This window comes from Periplaneta americana, chromosome 6, assembly GCF_040183065.1.
Source record: "Periplaneta americana isolate PAMFEO1 chromosome 6, P.americana_PAMFEO1_priV1, whole genome shotgun sequence".
Classification (NCBI taxonomy): Eukaryota; Metazoa; Arthropoda; class Insecta; order Blattodea; family Blattidae; genus Periplaneta; species Periplaneta americana.
Genome location: NC_091122.1, coordinates 99690489 through 99710139, shown reverse-complemented (window position 1 = coordinate 99710139; position 19651 = coordinate 99690489). Strand labels below are relative to the sequence as shown.

General features: G+C 34.1%; 2 protein-coding genes across 4 annotated transcripts in view; one reads left to right on the top strand and one right to left on the bottom strand.

The window, feature by feature from the left end:
* Positions 1–6888, top strand: part of LOC138701547 (cilia-and flagella-associated protein 96-like) — a 35000-nt gene extending 28112 nt beyond the window's left edge. For 2 of the 3 annotated variants that reach the window (XM_069828553.1, XM_069828552.1), the window contains exons 6-7: positions 756–978; positions 4734–6888. In XM_069828553.1, the coding sequence (XP_069684654.1) occupies positions 756–978; positions 4734–4979 (469 nt within the window). In that variant the 3' untranslated portion in view covers positions 4980–6888. The remainder of the gene's footprint in view (positions 1–755; positions 979–4733) is intronic. The other variant, XM_069828554.1, reaches the window with a different exon arrangement.
* The window catches only part of LOC138701546 (serine-rich adhesin for platelets-like), a 283122-nt gene continuing 270057 nt past the window's right edge, over positions 6587–19651 (bottom strand). The window contains exons 16-17 of the mRNA XM_069828550.1: positions 13801–14970; positions 6587–7276 (exon numbers count right to left, since the gene is read on the bottom strand). Coding sequence (XP_069684651.1) covers positions 7071–7276; positions 13801–14970 — 1376 coding nt within the window. The 3' untranslated portion in view covers positions 6587–7070. The remainder of the gene's footprint in view (positions 7277–13800; positions 14971–19651) is intronic.

The window sequence follows — 19651 nt, the reverse complement described above, 5'->3', positions numbered from 1 at the left end:
TCAGAGAGTCGGGCGCAAGGATTGCGTTATGTTGATATGCGGAGTCTTCTTCTATGTAATGAGGATCAGCTACATTACTCTCAAGATGGAATCTGCATCTAGTCCCGAACCATTGAAGATGTTAAGTCTCACATACAGCGGAATGCACAAAAGTCTTCTTCTGAACTCATTTGCTCTAAAAGCCTAAATCTTACACTGTTATTGCTGTCTTTTTGTTTTTCTGGGATGGTAAAATGATAATTAAAACATTTTCTCCTAATTTTCCCTTAGCGAAAGTTACGTCATTCTTCTGTGGTGCTGTTCTTTCATGACGTAATATTGTATTTAGCTGTTGTGAATGGAGAATTCATATTTTGTTTATGTGTTGTGCATCCTTTTCTTGGCAAGTTGGTCAGCAACTTAATGAATTTAAATACTATTATAGTCACTACGTCACCAAACATCGTAAGATGGAGATTACATTTGTAAAGCAACTTAAGTTGCATCAGTGCCACTATGTATCGGAATCCATTGAAGTTATGTTTTTTTTTAATCTTTGTTCATTAATTTCTCTAGTCTTAAGTAATTCGTTTTTTACTAGTGATTATATTGCAGTCTTATAATAATTAAGGATACTGAAAGTATAAGTATAACTTATATCAAATAGTGGATATTAATTCTAAAAATGTTCTAATGTAAAATTCTTTATATAATAATGCCATCTTACTATGGGAATGGAAGACAAGTTGATTCACTGACATATTTCGAACTTTCAGTACTGATTTTTATGATGCTGGAAGAGTAGAGTTGTTAAAGAATTACGAAGCTTACAAAAAGGCATTCAAGAGTGGGCCATTTTACTCTGGTCATTGCTCGCAGCCATATTTCGATCGTAATCCGTATTATGACGAAAGTCCTGGACCTACATATGTCCGACCGAAAGAGAAGAAAGAAACAGGAAAAGGAGTTCATTGGTACCCACCAGCACCTGCAAAATCGGTAATAATCTTAAGAAGTTACGGTACATACTATGATTTCTATGGGGTACCGATATTGATAATGAGCTAAGATTAATGTAGTGATATCCACATTATCGTTAAATGTTGGCAGTCACAAGGATGCTATTTCAGTACAGTACCGGTATTTTACAGAGTGAAGAAGACACATCTTGTGTGTGCATAGACTGAGTTTGTAGTGTGACAAGAAGTTAGAAGAGCATCTGTATAATATTTTCCTTTTCACTATAATTTACAGAACGATTTTAAGAATCATTCAGTTCCTATCAAATGAGTAGTAGTTTTTCTTTATCCTAAGACAGTGGTTCCCAAACTGAGGGTCGTGATCGTGATCCCTAGGGGGATTGTGAGATGATTTATGAATTAAGACAAAAAAAATGCTCTATTATCTTGTAGGCCTACTTACTGTGTGTTCAGAAACATAAACAACATTTAACGTGAAAGAGTTTCAGTAGTTATAGGCCTACACTAAAGTAAACAACAATTTTATTAATGCGACAAATGTGCCTGTTTTTTTTTTTAAGTAGCTCTCAAGTTTGGACTCTGTATTCGATACAGACATAGTGTTCATTGTAATTTATCGTATTTTTTATGGCAGTTACATACGAGAACCTTTTTTTTTTTTTTGCATAAATATGAGGTTGCAATGTTATAAAAAATTGAAAGCTTTTGTTACAAGCTCGGGATATTCATGCATTCTTTTGATCCAAAACTGGTCTATACTCTGCGGAAAAGCCTAGTTTCAACAACCCATCAGTAGGTACTTAGATATTTAAATTAATTTTTCCTTCATATACATAGGCTACACATATTTTTTTTTAATTTCAGCCAGTTGAATGCAACCGTCTAAAGATGGATTTAGTATCCATCAGTGACTAGTGACTGTAGTCAGTGGCGTAGCGTCAATGTAAGCTAAAAAGCTCAGCTTCCCCAGTTAATAATAATTTCATAATAAACCTGCAGTTTATGGACAAAATTATTTATTAATTTTAATAGAATTTATATTTATGCATTAAATATTGTGATGCGGCAGCTCAGGATGATTTGTGATGCAGCAGTAAACAAGTAGTCTGCACACACCACCTTCCAAGAAGATTGGTTTCTTACACTCATTCTTCTGTGTAACCCACCCAGCAGATTTTCCATCCCTTTCTAACTAAACTACACTGGTCGCAAGGCTCACAAGAAGCTAGCTTTGACATTGAAAATTAGTAGTTTCTGAGTTATCACTTTTCGTCAGTTGTGTTCAGTTGAAGTGTTAGTGTGCATTGTGGCTAATATAATAAATAATGAGTGAAATAACAGTTCCTGACACCAATTTACTTGAATTTTTTAGGACAATTCTATTATCAAGACTGACTTACGAACAAAAGTGTGATCTAAAAAACAAATGACCGACTCCCTTGCTGTTAATGATGAACACACTCAAAATACAGACGCATACTTACGTAATGATACTAATATTGTATCTATTGACCGTTAATATTGTGATTTATCTAAGTATGACAGGGAGTGAGCGAATGTTATACATATATGTGTCCATTTGTTAGAAATATGTGTAAACTATGAAATCATATTTTACTATGTACCATTTGAAGTCATGCCTTATTGGTGTTACGAGGTTCCAACCAATCTTCGACTGCTGACTTGACATTGACTATTATTTATTTTAAGACTATATTTTTGTAATACATTTTCTCATATTGCATTAAAGACAACTTGAGTTAGCTTCCCCTGCTCAAAATTTCATGCTACGCCACTGACTGTAGTATTGTTTTGAATGTCTTTCGGAAAGTACTCCAAAGCTGTTGTTTAATTGTGTAAACTTAACTGCATGTTCGCAAAAACAAACTCAATATTAATTGTTGTATCATACTTAGCTAAATTTTCTGTGAATTCTTTGCATACTTCCACTCGATAATGAGTTTTGGAATAATATTCTGGGGAAATTCCACAGATAGTAACAGTATATTTCTATTACAAAAAAGAGTAATTAGAATAATGGTAGGTGCCAAATCTAGGGAATCGTGTAGGACTATTTTAAAAAACTACAAATAATGCCCATGGTTTGTCAGTATATCTTTTCGTTAATAATCTTCCTTGTGATCCTTCACTTGCAGAAAAAACTTGAAATTATCAAAGATGCGGAGGAACATGGAAATCATGACATGTGCTATTAATGTTGCAGGATATCGTGTAAAAAGCCAATTAAGTGAGACAACTGATGTGTGTGCAGTGCATGTGCATAGGATGGGTTTGAAGTGCATCCTGTTGCAGGATAAAATTTATTTATTTATTTGTTGTTAACATAACTAAATTTGTGTTTAATGGTTTTTAATCTTCGTAAATACATTTGTCGAAAGATTTATTTTTTGTAATTTGTGTTTGTATATTTTTTTTTGCCTTTCAAAAGTGGTGTGCTTGGCTTATTTGAGTGTGTGAGGTATCGAGAAAATACGGTGAGTAAATTGAATGAGTGAATCGAAACTGTTATCGTTTATAATAGTTGAATCTTTTAGATTCTTTAGACGACATGTTAAGACCTATTTGAGCCCCACTTTTTATACTCTTTTTTTTTTTTTTCTGCTTTATCCACTAGAGGCCTGTGCAATTTCACGAGACGTTGGACCAGTAATTCTTTTATGTAGGGTACCGTGAATCTGTTTTCAATTTCTGGTCTGAAGGAAACCATAATAAATCTTTTTATTCTCTCAGAAATGTATTCACTATGGTCGAGTTTGAACTCACTATCCTGGATTCCATATGAAGCAGAATTTAGTACGATGTCATTCATGCTTGTAATTCTAACAGTTAATAAAGATATAGTCTAGTCTAATCTAATCTAATCTAATCTAATCTAATCTAATCTAATCTAATCTAATCTAATTTAATCAGATGGCAGGATGCTAGGATGGGAGAGAAGTATGACGACACTAGAGTTGAATTTTTTACACAAGTAAGAAATGACCGGTAAATTTTGCATGGAGCCTTTTCATCAAAAGACAGATTTCTTTATGTGCCGTTAATTTATTATATGAAGGAAATGAAGAAACTTATAACTTTTACTTTTAACATACGAAAAATAATTTAGTTTTTTAAGCATTGTATTAAAGCTTCTCATGTCTTACAACTGAAAGATACAGTAATGCAAAATTATTGAGAATACGAGTTCGTATATACATTTAACAATTGTAGTATGTCACCTACTTTGTACCGGTGTCAAAATTAACTATGGAATATGTAAAGATTTTAACTCAGTCACGGCCACTATACAGTACATGTATGAGAACATATTAGTTTTAACAAAAAATAGCAGACGCAACAAATTCGTACTGAAAAATAAGTAAGAAAATTACAAAGAAGTCAAAACATCTACCATTGAAGACAGACAGACAGACTGACTGAGAGACAACAAACCTGTCAGAATGAGCTTTGATATATCAGTTTTGATAGTGGCAGTGTAATTTATTTAATGATGTTTCAACTGCAGTGATTATGCAGTGGGCGAGAAATGGTAGACAAAATTGACTGAAGCCCTCTATTAGAAACAGGATTCTTTTACGTGCTGTAAATGTATGACATGAGGCCTACAGGTTTACTTCTTCCTTAAGAAAGCTATGCCCTTTAAATTCATTTTCCTGCAGTTGGATTTGAACGGCTGTCATAGTAGGTACGTTAAAGCTGTCATTCTTCAAGCATATCTCTCATGTCATGACGTAGAGATCTTTTTCCTTCCAGCGTGGTGGTTGTGAGGCAGGAGCCTTTGAGAAATGGCCCAAGCATTCTGAAGACAGGTACTTAAGTCCAGCTGAAATTATGCGCAAGAAAGATAAGAAAGATAGTACTAAGCCTTCTGGAGTGTTTTATCCACCAGCTTCGGGCAGAACAATGCAGACATGTTCTGTAGTAAATAACAAACTTGATAGCACAATGAACAGCGGCAATTGGAGAAATTTTCAGCCTATAACATATCCTAATGCGTGAAACTGAATAGTCATCTGTATTATGCTATAGTATACAGTCCCAATATTTTTGCACTTAATTGTCATTTGTTTTTCTTCACATTTTCTACAAATGATGTAAGATGACTGTAACGATAGTAAACTTTTTATATGATGTATTTTTTTAAAGGATTTAAATGGAATGTCATGATTGAATATTGCACTTGAAATATTTATATATGTTTCAAGCATGGTAAATGTTGAGAGCAAAGAAACAAAATGTACTGTAACTTTTTACTATGTTTTGCGAAATTAGGTGTTACTAGTTTCATGGTATAAAGTAACAAAAGTGATATGAAATAAGATATTAATAACAAAAATATGTGTCTGATTATTTATTTAATTTGCATTTAAATATCACACATATCGCTCATATAAGTTCAAAAACGATCAGTTAGGTTTGTGAAATTGTCAGTAAGTAAGAAAAACAGGTTAAAATCACATTTCAAAAATATTTTATGTGATTTTTTTTATGTCAGTGATACTACAAAAAGCAAGTGTTCTTGTCAGTACTGAAGCTGCTGTGAGTATGTTTTGAAGAATCAATGGTTGGGCTACAGATCTGTTTTAAACAAAGAGTGCTGTATTTGTACATACATGGTAGTTGGACTAGAATATACCTATACAAATTGTAAGACAGGCACATTAATCTGATTCAACTTACAACTGATCATTCTATAGACAACACAGTGATACAGATAACAAATCTCAACAAGAATAAATAGGTATTTCAGTTCATCAAAGTGACGATTAACAAATCATTCTAAAACAAACATATACAATTCACAGAAAGGACTTAATACCGATGTCTCATTGGTACAGTATTACATTATTACAGGGTCTCTTTAGATTTACTTACGTAACTTACTCGGGACTCTATTATTGCACTGATATGTGTTTCTCCATCTTTTATAATCCAACTATGTTTGGATTAAGAGGAAAAAGTGCTTCGTTAAAAATAAATTATAGACCAACATAAGTCTCTAAATACCGTATTCAACAAGTCATATTTTCTTTCGATATCAACAAATTAATATCTGTATATACAAAACATTATTACTGTCTGATATTTAGTGTCAGTGACCATTTTGTTTATAAAATGTTCACCATTACTTCAATTATATATGTATATTACAACTTCATTTACATTTTTTTTTTACATGTAAACTTGCTTAAATCCATATTGGCGAGTTACAAATAATTTCATTTGTTCACATGATATGAAATTGTTTCCTAATACAGTATTTATTCAAGTTAATTAGAATTCTTAACCTTTCATTTCAGTTATGAAATTTATTGATGCAAATAGTTGGAAAATTCTGAAATAATTTGCTCTAAAAAGTACAAATGGATTCCTCTTTCATAGCAAATTATTATTCTATGCAAGCTGTTATGAATTGTTACCAACATTATGTATTTATTCAAGTTAGTGATGGTGTCATTTGTTTAGTTGTGAAAATAATACAAATTCTATTAACGTGTTTAAATTATTTTATCAACCAGTATATAAAATATAATCTTTGGTTTTATAAATAATTATCATACATGTATATAGCTTTTGGTTGAAGTTATAAAAATAATTATGATCTCTCTGTTGTCCACTGTTTCTTTATTCAGTCATGTCTTACAAGCACAAAATACTAATCGTTGTATTTACAGATTTTTCATAATTCTGATTTCTTCTTTTCTTTTCAAATGACAATTACATTTACAAAACATTTACAATGGGATAATATCTGAATGAAACAACTCTTGTTTATCAGACTATACAACTTCTACAATGTTTCTGACTGGATTATTACTTCATTTATTTCATATTGTACTTCATAAGGTAACAGTTTTTTATTTGGGACTATAGTCTCATAATAGTTTCCACTTCAAAAATATTGAAAGCTTACAGCATCTTATATAAGAAAGAAAAAAAAAAAAGCAAAATATTACGTATAACATTTTGATTTGTCTTGTCTGATTGATATTCCACACGTGACAGGTATTGCTACCTGACTCGGTGGAGATGGGCTGTTAGCTTGTAAGTCTCTCCAACAACAGGAGAGGAAGACCTACAGCCTATTCCTTATGTGGTGTATGCCAGCTTTGTGGGGTTGAAAGTGACCGGCCGGTAGTAGTCGAGGCCACTGCCCCATCCCCGTGCTGCTGTATTGTAGTTGTTGAGGTTGGCATACAAGTTCTTGCTGGGCTGGAGTGTAGTGGCAGGCCCAGCTGCAGGTGCTGGCGGTGGCTGCTTCGGTGTTGGGGCTGGGACAGCAGCTGGTCTAGAGTCTACAAAAGAACAGTGTGTTGTTAAATGCCACAAATATACTTCAATTAACCACATTCTAGAATGAAAAGTCTCGGATCTTGGTCTTTGCCCCTCATTTTATCTTTGAAGTTTGAAATGCCATTAGAAGGCAATTGAAGAATTACATTTAAAATTACAAGGATTTATAAAACATAATGTCATATTAAAATTTTAAATAGCATATTTATTTAACAGACGTTTGTTTTTCGCAGTGAATAGATATCCTGAGATAAATAGATATATGTTTAATAATTATCTTGAATTTGAACCCAACAGTTTAATTACTAAGATAAGTGCAAGTTAAATTTTTCAGCAAGCTACATGAATTAATTTTTAGATGCATCTGCATATGAGACGTATTTAGCGTTATGTACTCTCTGTCTGTCTCTCCCTCTTTTTCTCTTTCTCACGCATATACACAATGTAATCTAGGCTTTCATTTGTGGAAGAAAATAAAAAGAAAACTTGTTCAAATTTTACGTGTATGGTTGTTATACAGCAGAGAGCACTCAATAACTTAGTCATTATTTCTTCTCGACAGATTTAGACTTTTTTTAGTCGATTATTTAATGATGCTCTATCAACTACTGGGTTATTTAGCATCATTGGGTTTCGGTGATAGCAAGATGGTATTTGGCAAGATGAGGCCGAGAATTCGCCATAGATTACGTGACATTCGCCTTATGGTTGGGGAAAACCTCGGAAATAACCGAACCAGGTAATCCACCCAAGCAGGAATCGAACCCATGCCCGAGTGCAACTCCAGATCCGCAGGCAAGCGCCTCAGCTGACTGAGCTACGCCAGTGGTCAGTTTTGGCTTATTTTATACTAATTTTCGATATATGTCAGTGAATAATGGTACACAGAGGAGGCTGTGAACAAGGAACAATTTGAATTGACATGTTCACAGTATATTCCACCAGAGACCTCCACAGTAGTAATCTTTTTTTTTTTTTAGTTGGTTATTTTGAGTTTGGTGATAGTGAGATGATATTTGGCGAGATGAGACCGAGGATTCGCCATAGATTACCTTGCATTCACATTACGGTTGGGGAAAACCTCGGAAAAAACCCAACCAGATAATCAGCCCAAGCGGGGATCGAACCCGCGCCTGAACGCAACTTCAGACTGGCAGGCAAGCCCCTTAACCGACTGAGCCACGCCGGTGGCAGTAGTTATCTTGATGACATCTATTGCAAGAGTTAAGAATGCAGTAATGGCAGACCAGGATGTAGTATGTTATGTTTATTAATTTTTATTACTTTATCTATGAAGAAGAGGATCTTGTACATACAGCAGATGTGTTACACAGAGCCAACAGCTATATTTCTTCATTCATTGGAAGCCACATTACTTTCTTTCTACCTAGAAAACATTCCTCTTGACTGAATTGAATCTTGTTACTTCACTGTAACCACTAAGGGCAATGGGCAACAACAGAATTGTGTTATAAATTACAATGAACTGAAATAAATATATGCAAGTTATCCAATTTGTCCGTAAAGTTATGCTGGGGTTTTAAATTATTATATAAATTGTAACTACTGTACTAGACAGGATAAACATGTTTCGAAAAGCAGTATTCCATTGTGACTCTACTTCTGCTATTCAAGCTATAACGTCATGTAAGGTATCAATACCAATTAGCCATAAAATATTAGAAATTCAAGAAGCTACCAAAATTTTCACTGCCCCGCAAAATACTATTACAGTACAGTGGATACTTGCACACCGTGGTCTGCAAGGGAATGAACAGAGACATGCGATAGCAACATTTTACAAAAGAAAAATACAACATTATCATATCAGTCTGCAAAATTACTCATGAACAGAAAGAAATGTATATATATATATATATATATATATACAGCTTGATTACACAACTTTAACACTATATCACTTCGGAATATGAAATTTATATTGCTTTCACGTGTTAAATACTGGGTTACGGTACCTTGTTGACTAATTTCAGCCTGTGGACTATCCTCAGAACTGGGTGATCTTCGCGCCTTTTGATTGCGTTTCCTGTGGAGGTGTGTTTGTGTAGTGTAATGTAGTCAAAAAGTGTGTGTGTTCTGAAATTGAGTTGTGTGTTGAAGATTTGGTGTGGGTGTGTTTTTGTGTGTCTGTATATTTCGTATTGTTCTAGTGTGTTTAGTTTCTGGATTTTTTATTAGAGATGTAGAATTTCCATGTCTGTGTTTATGTTGCTGTAGGTGTATTTGGCATTTTTGATGTGTTCTGCGTATGTGGAAGTGTTTTATGATTTGGTTAGGCTGTGATGTGTTCTTTGTAACGTGTTTGAAATGATCTGGCCTGTCTGTCCTATGTAGAAGTAGTTGCATGTGAATACAAACTCTCATGCAATACCTGCAACAATTTCTACATAGGACAGACAGGCAGATCATTTCAAACACGTTAAAAGAACACATCACAGCCATAACCAAATCACAAAACACTTCCACATACGCAGAACACATCACAAATGCCAACCACACCTACAGCAACATAAACACAGACATGGAAATTCTACATCTCCAACTGAAAAACCAGAAACTAAACACATTAGAACAGTACGAAATATACAGACACACAAAAACACACCAAATCCTTAACACACAACTCAATTTCAGAACACACACACTTTTTCACTCCATATTACACTACACAAACATACCCCCACAGGAAACGCAATCAGAAGGCGCGAAGACCACCCAGTTTTGAGGATAGCCCACAGGCTGAAACTAGTCAACAAGGTATCGTAACCTAGTATTTAACACGTGAAAGCAATATAAACTTCATATTCCGAAGAAAGAAATAGTTGAAAAACTCTACTCTGGAAGTACAAATAAATCATGGGCATTTCTACTAAATAGACCTTTGATACCAGAAGCACCTAGAAATGAATCAGTAGCAATGTTTCGGCTCATAACTGGTTATGACTGTTTGACAGTACATATAGGATTTCTATATATGCATTACCGAAAATATGTGTTTTGCGCAATGAGGAAAATGTAGTAATGAACATGGATCATATTGTATACAAATGCCCAATTCTGATGTCATTCCACCTGGACTCAATAGTAAAATTACGCTGGAAAGCAAAAAGGCAAAAGGCTTGCGCAATAGAGATTATTACTACGGTATTTGTAATGAAACAAGATAGAGATGTGAAACAACTACCGATACTAAATGAAATAATAATTTTTCAAGTTTTTTTTATCTAGTTACCGAAATTGGATTTGCGTTTCTCTGATAGCCTAGCAGATTCCCAAGTGGTAGTTCAATTATCGCCACACACGAACAAGAACATCAGGAATGATAGATGTTCTAGCTTGACCGATTTGCTCTTTCGAATATTTATTTAATGTTAATGGATACTGTTTATACCTTTTACTTGACATAATCCCATGAGTAAAAGTCCAGAATGTTAAGTCTGAAGAGTGTGATGATCATGGTTTCCATTCGCCCTTTCCGATTCATCTGTACGGAATTCCCGAACTAAGCTAGAAAAGTGCGGGGGGAAGGGGGGAGCAGTGTCTTATTAAAAGATTACGTTGGAATTCAAATTTTTGGTACTGCAAATAATTCCAATGTACCGTATCGAGATAAAACTGCGAAGTTACTGGTACAGTGGATTCCGCAAAGAAGAAAAGATTGGTCACTTTATCTCTTGCAAGAGCGCCTACCACACAATATTTTTCGTACTATTGCATTCATATCCAACAATGAAATATGGAGTTTCATGAGATTACATTTTCACGTTGTGTCGATGAATATTCCCAGAAACATGAAAAGTGACCTTACGACTAAACACTATGTCATCTAAAAATTGTGCATTCCAACAATAACAGCACTCGATTGGCAAGTAGACCCTAACCATGGTAACCATGATAAAACTAAAACTTGGAGAGTTACTTTTTCATTTAGTGGCTGTTACACACCTGTATTGTTTTATTGCAATTTTATGATTATTTAAAATGCCACCATGACTTTAAGGACACTGTATTATATAATTATATATTTGTATAAACGTTTCATTTAACAGATGTTTGGTTATCTAATGTGCGAATATCCTGACTATTATTTTAAATTAATGTCTAGCTTAATAGAAGTACTGGCACACAGTATCAATTTCGACTGAGAACAATGGATTTTTAGGCGAAAAAATTGTAAATGGTGCTTACAGTGGATGAGGAAATAAAGTCATCGGCTCCATGCAATAAATTTGCTGCTGCAAGCAGGAGACCCTTTTGTTCAAGAATAAAGGCAAAATTCTACGTTCAGTGCCGCCATCACTATGTTCTCAACTGTAGTAAAAGATGTCGCAATGAAAACACTGGATGTTCTCATAGAAAAGTGGGGAAATATTATTTATCTACAGTCTTCTATAAGACTAAGTGAACTATTGACAGATAATGAACCAGTATTATTGAAATGTCTCCAATTTTACATGATCAATTGGATTGGTGTTGATAATTCGAGAGAAATTAAGTTCCTTACAATTATGTTTTATAATATTTAGGACTTACTGAACTTTCATTTTCTTTGTATTTCATACATGTTTAGCTAGAAACTGTGGATTAGGATTTCATTCGGTAAAGAAAATTATAAATCGATGTTGAAGCAGTTCCTCAAACAATAAATAAGTAAAAATAAAACAAAACTTCACATTTGTAATACGGAATTTATTTTGCACTATTACCAACAATATGTAGGCCTAAAAGAAAGGTAAAGATATCCCCGTCACACGCCATGAAGGCACTTGGGGGGCATGGAGGTAGAGCCCCATGCTTTCCATGACCTTGGCACTAGAATGAGGTGGTGTGGTCGGCACCACGCTCTGACCGCCTTTTGCCCCAGGAAAGACCTAGTACTTAATTTTATAGGAGGCTGAGTGAACCTTGGGGCGGTTCTGGAAGTTTGGCAACGAGAAAAATCCCGTCACCATTTGGGATCGAACCCCGAACCTTCCAGTCCGTAGCCAGCTGAATATAGAGGCCTACTGTATTATTTTATGATTGGTAGTGGAAACTGAAATTTATAATCTTGGGTACAGTACTTTCTAGAATAAAATTAGTCATTTAATTTTCAAACACACAACACAAAATACTGACATGTTAGAATGAAGTTTGGTGCAGAGGTTGAAAAATGATATATTCCAAGTTGTAAATAAACAAGTGCCTTAGGAAACGTTTGGTCTGAACTAGTAAATTGTTGCATGAATGCATGATATATGATCAAAATTTAAAAGGGGTTGGTATACTACGCTAGAAGGTGCTATTTAGTATTAACTTTACACAAGTAATTACTGAGATTCAGGTCTATATTAATTTTTTCTCTGATATTAAATAGTATATGAGATTATTAAAGTGATAGTTGTATTCGCATTAGAAGTGCAGTACTGTATTTAAAAATTTGACTTCATTGAAGTTTAAAAAATCGAGTGAATCATTTGTAAACAAACCAAAACGAAACGTTGTCTTGTTAGATTGATTTTAGCAGTTATAATTTTATTACTGAAGTAAAAAATTATCTTACAAAAGCTAAGTACTGGAGTCAATGATTTCGTGGACGACGACTGTTAAGCTTTGTTGTAAATTGTGTGCCATAATGCACTGTATGTGTAATTAGTGTCAATATCTAATGACAAGTTGTTAGCTTACTCACATGAGTGTGTGATCAATATTTGCTTAGGCCCTACTTTAAGTATGTTACAGTAATAGTCGCTAAGTCCTTCATGTGAAAATCTGAACATCGTGAAAATGTAGAATTTTGTTAAAAGTTAAGCAAAACGATTATCAGAACTCTGAAAATGCTCCAGCAAGTGTATGATGAAGAGAATGTGGACAGTAGTTCATTATTTAAGTGGCACAAATATTTTGTGTTTATTCTCCACATAGCTGTATGTTACCACATCTACAATGTAAACTATTTTGGTAATAGATTTTGAAAAATATTTTTTCAGGACTTTTCTGAAATTGTACCGATGTTAGGAGAATTGCATCGTAGTTGGGCATTATTTTGAGGCTGGATATGCATAATGCCATAATTATGTTATTAATGTTCATAGTATCCATAATGCATTAAATTACTGATTTCATTTTTCATTTTCGTTTATTGTAGTACATAGATCTTACATTAGCATTGAAGCTTTAAGATGTGGAACAAGTAAAAATTTTACAAGATTACTATATTTGGCGAGATTCTACCACTCATTTAAATATTATATGAGTGAAGAAAAGTGTATCGTATTGTTATATGGCTACTAAACAATAAACAAGTCAAGGAAATCATGGAATAGTTCTCATTATAAAATCTTAAGTAAGTTGTAGTAAATAAGTTCTCTCACTTCACTCAAGGACAAATACATACATGCAGAACACTTAATATCTTAAAGCAACGAATGTTAGTCTGTGAAAATAAAGGCTACTTAAAAATAGTACAAAAATATCGGAAAAGGGAGCAAAAAATAAGCAGAAGTATTAAAAATTGCTATCTTGCCTGTTATTTGTGTTAAAAGCTGCTGTTGAGTCGCTGCTGACGTTTGGAGAGAGCTGGATTGGAAATTTTGGGTGGAGGAACTTTGTTCCTGCTGGGTTATACTCGTGGTCTGCGTTAAGCTCTGCTGCTGCTCACTCGATGAGAATGACGAGAATTTCTGAAACTGGGTTTCAGAGGTCTCATATCCTGTTATCTGCTGCGTTGCCTGTGTTGAAACTTCAGCTGGCTGTGGTGCAAATTGCCTTGTCTCAACATGAGCGCTTGCCACATAATATACATTTCCATTAACCATTTGCGTCGGTGGAGGTTGTTTTGGAGCTTGTGCTGCCGGTATATTCTTCTTTACGATATTGGCACCCTCCTTCTGAATCTGTTTGTACTTCATGGGGGGCCTGCTGCTTTGTTCGAATGTCTGGATTAGTGATTTGATTGGCCGTGCCTCATACATTGTCCCACTCTCCTGGCTGATGATCTCGGTCTGCTTGTATGAACTGGAGTACTGCATCGACGTCTGCTGTTGCTGTTGTACCTTGCTGGTGAATTGTGTCTCCTTCTTGCTGGCAGACACCTGACTCGTTTCTGTCTGATATATCGGTAGGTCAGCATCTGTAAATGGGAATGCACCAGACGGGTCTGGCCCACTTGGAGGTTTGTAAACATGTGCTGGAGCTGTTACACGGCCAAAGTTTTGTATCGCAGGAGGCTCTGCGGCGTTGAACCAATTTCCTCCAGAAACCTGTTCCTGTGTAACCTGCGTTTGACTGATGCTCTCCTGTGATATTGATACCTCCTGCTTTAACTTGCTCTCGGATGGCAGATTCTGCTCCAGATATTCCTTCGCCACTTGCTTATCGTCAACTTGTGCCTCCGTGGTTAGGATGGGTGCGGTTTCAGTGGGTGCAGGAGCAGGAGCTGGTGCAGGGGCTGGTGCCTGGACTGGTGCAGGGGTTGCAGGTCGGCTACCGGGAGTGGGTGTGCCCGGGATGTACACAGAGAAGGGGGTGGAAGGGCGGAACGAGGGGGTAGGTGCGGTTGCTGGTGCTGCAGTAGGAGCAGCAGAAGTAGCAGCAGTCACTTCCTCAGCTAAGCTGTTAGTTGTAGTGGTTGCAGTAGTAGTAGATTGTTTGGTTGATTGCGTTGCTGCAGTCGACAAGTTAAACTCCTTAAAACCTGTGGAATGTTGAGTTACTGCGTTAGCAAGGTTAGCTACATTTCACTACACAGGAAATTTTATGATTCCTGTGTCTCTCATTACTTTCTCCATACGACTGTGTGAAGAAAGTATTATAATCATAAAAATCGATTGGGAAATGTCAGTGAAAGTTACTTTTTAAGGTCACTTATTTAAGTTGTTCTGACGATGATTGTGTGTACGAATGTGTGATGTACTTGCTACCATGGTAATAAAGACAGTATTTTGATCACAATTCTTTAAACTATCCATATATAATTACAGGTTTTATTAAACAGTCTACTCCTCTTCTGTGCTAATTCACAAAGATTATTCAAACTTAAAATTTTAAAATTAAATAATATTACTTGGGGCTCATGATTTTTTTATTAATGATAGATAAATATTAATTCAGCATTTAAGACTAAACTAAAATTGTCTGGACAAATTTGTAATTCGTAGTCGAGTGGTTAACTTAACATTTATGCCATAGATGGGAGGTACATGGATTCAAATTCATCTGAGGACAGTCGACTTTTAAGGCCAATAATCATTAGCTTTGCTTCCTTCAGAAGTGAAATACAGCATGAAGACCTTTGTTATAGATTTTCGGATGTTAAAGAACAAAATCCCTATCTGAGTGTACTCAGAACAGTCTTTTCTCATCCAAATCTCAAATTCATCCTTGCTACTTATCATCCCTGATCCATCTTCACCTTTTTATCATCGGGGTAATGCATTTTTGCCTTATGCACTTCACTACAGAAATGGAATTTTTTATCGGTACTTTGCTCTACTAACAGAGTCCAGGAAGGTCTTCACTCAATACTTCTGCAGACGTTAGGAACCAACTCGTTTCGTATTTGGTAATTGTAGGTCTTTCTATTAAAGATTTGTGTGGAGTGTGGCATTATATGGGCAGAAATGTGGATATGGAGAAGAATGGAGCATGTGAAGTGAACAGACAAAATAAGAAATGAAGTTGTGTTGGAAAGAGTGGGTGAAGAAAGAATGATACTGAAACTGATCAGAAAGAGAAAAAGGAATTGGTTGGGTCACTGACTAAGAAGAAACTGCCTCCTGAAGGATGCACTAGGAGGAATGGTGAATGGGAGAAGAGTTCGGGGCAGAAGAAGATATCAGATGATAGACGACATTAAGGTATGTGGATCATGTGTGGAGACTAAGAGGAAGGCAGAAAATAGGAAAGAGTGGAGAATGCTGTGTTTGCAGTGAAAGACCTGTCCATGGGCAGAACATGAATATATGTATTAAAGATCTTGACTGTTGTGAGGATAATTATAGATAGGACTACTTAGAATTTCGAAGTCATGTTAGACCTATGAAAGAGTCTCAAGTTGTAGATATAATTTAAGAAATAGTTCTTCAAAGCACCCAACATCTATATTTTTAAATTTATATTTAGTTCTTTAATAAACAAGCTTAATTTTAAGGGATAATTTAAAGGAGGAGTTAAACTTTTCACTCACAGTATACCGTACCACTACCAGTACTCAATTTTATGGGGAAAGTTTTGTTACTCAACACAAGTCTATCACTATATTATTGTGCAGGGTCCTAATACTACAATTTAATTTAGATTGTGATCTTTTCAGTGGTGTTTCTTGCATGGTATACGAATGAAATTTAATGTAGAGTACGAATTGTTACGTATGGTTGCTTATTTCTACTTGAATTCGTTTTGTTTAAATCAAAATTCTTCCTTACAAGGATTGTTTTTGAAACCTGAATGAGTGAGACCTCTTATTTGTGTAAAACACACGAGAACTATATTTCAGCTTTGTCTTTAGTATTTTACTGTAATTCAGTATTTCGAATCTGCTGCTGTTATCAAAAATCATGTTGAAACACATAGGTAGAGAAATGTAGCTTTATTCTATTAATATTACTAGTAATATTAATATCTAATTAATTACAGTATATAATGTAACATGTAATTAGACATTAAGATGCAGTACAGTATCATATTTTGTTACTTTCACTAACTTTTAAATAACAATTAATATTGTTACTATAAGAAATGTACACTGCACGTAAATATGGTAAATAATGATTATAGATATACAAACACTAAATGATAAAACATCTTTTAATAAATTCAAACCTCAAAACAAATTTTCATATGTTTATTGCTGTTTATATAACAATTAAGTACGTAAAGGAATCGAAAGCAATCTCGTAGATAACATGCTTGTGTTTGCATATCTGTAAATATTACTGACATTTGATTAGCAGACCTTATTATAGTTAAAACACAAGAAAGGTTGTGGGAAGGTGCTGACACATTTATCCCAGGCAGAGTTAGCAGTACACCATATAATATGAAGAATGTCTTTTTCAGAGAAATTAATCTCGTTTATCTGCTTGTTATCCTTGTATCGTTTTGTGTATCTTTTGGAATCATGTTTATTGATTTGTTTGGAATCTGAATGATAGGAGTTTTGTTTGCCATGTCAACGACTCTGAAATCATAGTTTCTAGAAAACTTAACTAGAATGTTTGGTCCCATAGGCCTCTGCTGCTGTCTTTTCGGAATCAAAGTTCATGGGATTGTGGAACTTTGCGAGAAAAATCCAAAATATGGGAATGTAAACAATGTCTTATAAATATTGAAGATTGTTTGTAAAACATTAAAGACAGGGTGCTTGTTGTGTTGTAGGATGATATTTCTTAACACTACACATAAAGATCAAGTATACTGGGTAAAATGGAATGATTACAAGAAATAGTAGGCTTTGTACTTACCGCTTGATCATGAGAAATTTCATTAAAATGGTTTCACATCATAGGTGCGTTATTTGATTTAAAATACATGAATTAACTTTTACTAAAGAAATGTTTCTAGAATATCATTTGAGTGGCTCTTTAGGAGAATGAGCTAATCCATTTTATAATTTAGAAACATTAATTAATTAATAAAGAAATAACATCAAATTTGTAATTATGGGTAGTTTGATATCATGGTCTATAAAGAAAGAGATTGCTATGGCAACAATGATGTATTAGCATGCCAAATCGTTTCACAATGTTAACCTTTGTGGCACAAGTAATACCGTCATAATAGAAGTCATGACGTTTTAGTTGGCATTGTAATATTTTACGGTTATAGTACAATAATATAGCATATTATGCACGATTTTCACTAATGTTAAAGACTGTTTATAAGGCTGTAGTACAAAAAAATCATATAGGCCTAGAACTCATTGTTAATTTGTTTTTCTATGTATGTCGGAAACTAAAAAAAAAAATTCATAAAAAATACTTATTTGGGTTAGCTCAGACTCAAATGAATTGTTCAATACCTTATATGCAATGATTTTTATTGCTTAGAACACAAGTCACACCATTAATAGCGTCTTTTGTTATCTTTGTCTTGCTTGAATATACTTATTATGCTCTTTAACTTTGACTATATTTTAAAGCAGAAGAAATATTCCAAGAAACATATTAGTACATCTTGATTACACAACTTTTAACACTGTATCACTTCGGAAAACATATTAGATTTAAGTTTCTTTTTCTCGAAATCTGAAGAAACTGCGAAGATTTCTGACACTTTCTATGTTGAAACTATAGTACAGATAGAACCAAAATGTCACCAAATTTGCAAAATTTTATAAGAAACATAAGGGAACCTGGTTACTCATGAAAATGTACAAAATTTAAATATTCAAATGTATTTTTCTACTGTTGCCATAAAATTTCTTTGTTAATTGTTTGTTAATCATTCTTCATCTTTCATAGCATGTCTTTAAATCACGTTTTTTCAGTTGTAAATGTTATCATGAAGACGCTGCTAAAATTTTGGATGAATAGCAGACATTTTGATTCTCCCCCCCCCTTTTTTTTATTTTCTCATTTTATGAGTCCGTGCACTGTATCTTTTTATTTTATGACTTCAAAAAAAAAAAGTTAGCAGAATGAGTGAAGCCTATAAAACTGGATTATTGTTAAAGCCTGTATGTAGTGTGATTCTATATAGGATCATCGCCAGTTTAGACTTGTTAGTTTATTCCCAACTTCAAGAAAATTCATCCATCTAGTGAGAGGGCATCCGACAGCTCGATGTTCTTTTGCATTTGTAATTAACAGCCTCTGTTGGCTTTCTGAAAACATAGGTATTGTTTCTGTCTTTATATTCACACAATTAAATTATCTAATCTTTCTTATTTTTAAAATGTGTATCCACCACCGAATATATGAATATCAATTGTGCTGATTCATTTGTCTTTCTTCTTTCCCATTCAGTGTTAAATTTTTGCTTGAATAATTTAGCTTAGAGATTTTCATCACTTGCTCAAATTTTAATTGAGTGTTTTTCGAGATTTTGTTGGTTCAAAATTTCCATTACCGATATTCAAAACATTCTAAAAACTTAATGTAATTTTTTTTTTTTTTTTTTTTTTTTTTTTTTTTTTTTTTTTTTTTTTTTTTTAGTAAATGATGTATTAAAACAAGAATTGCAGTTCAGTTTTCAGTTTTCTCTCGCATATTCCAGTGAGTTTTATTCACCTTGTCATATTTTAATTAAGTTCTTTTCAAGGTTCCATTGGTTCATCATTCCTATTGTTCAACACATTCTTAGAAAAGTATTGCATCTTTTTAAAATAATAGAATATGTTAAAATCCGCGTAATTGCAATTTGATATTTGTTCTGCA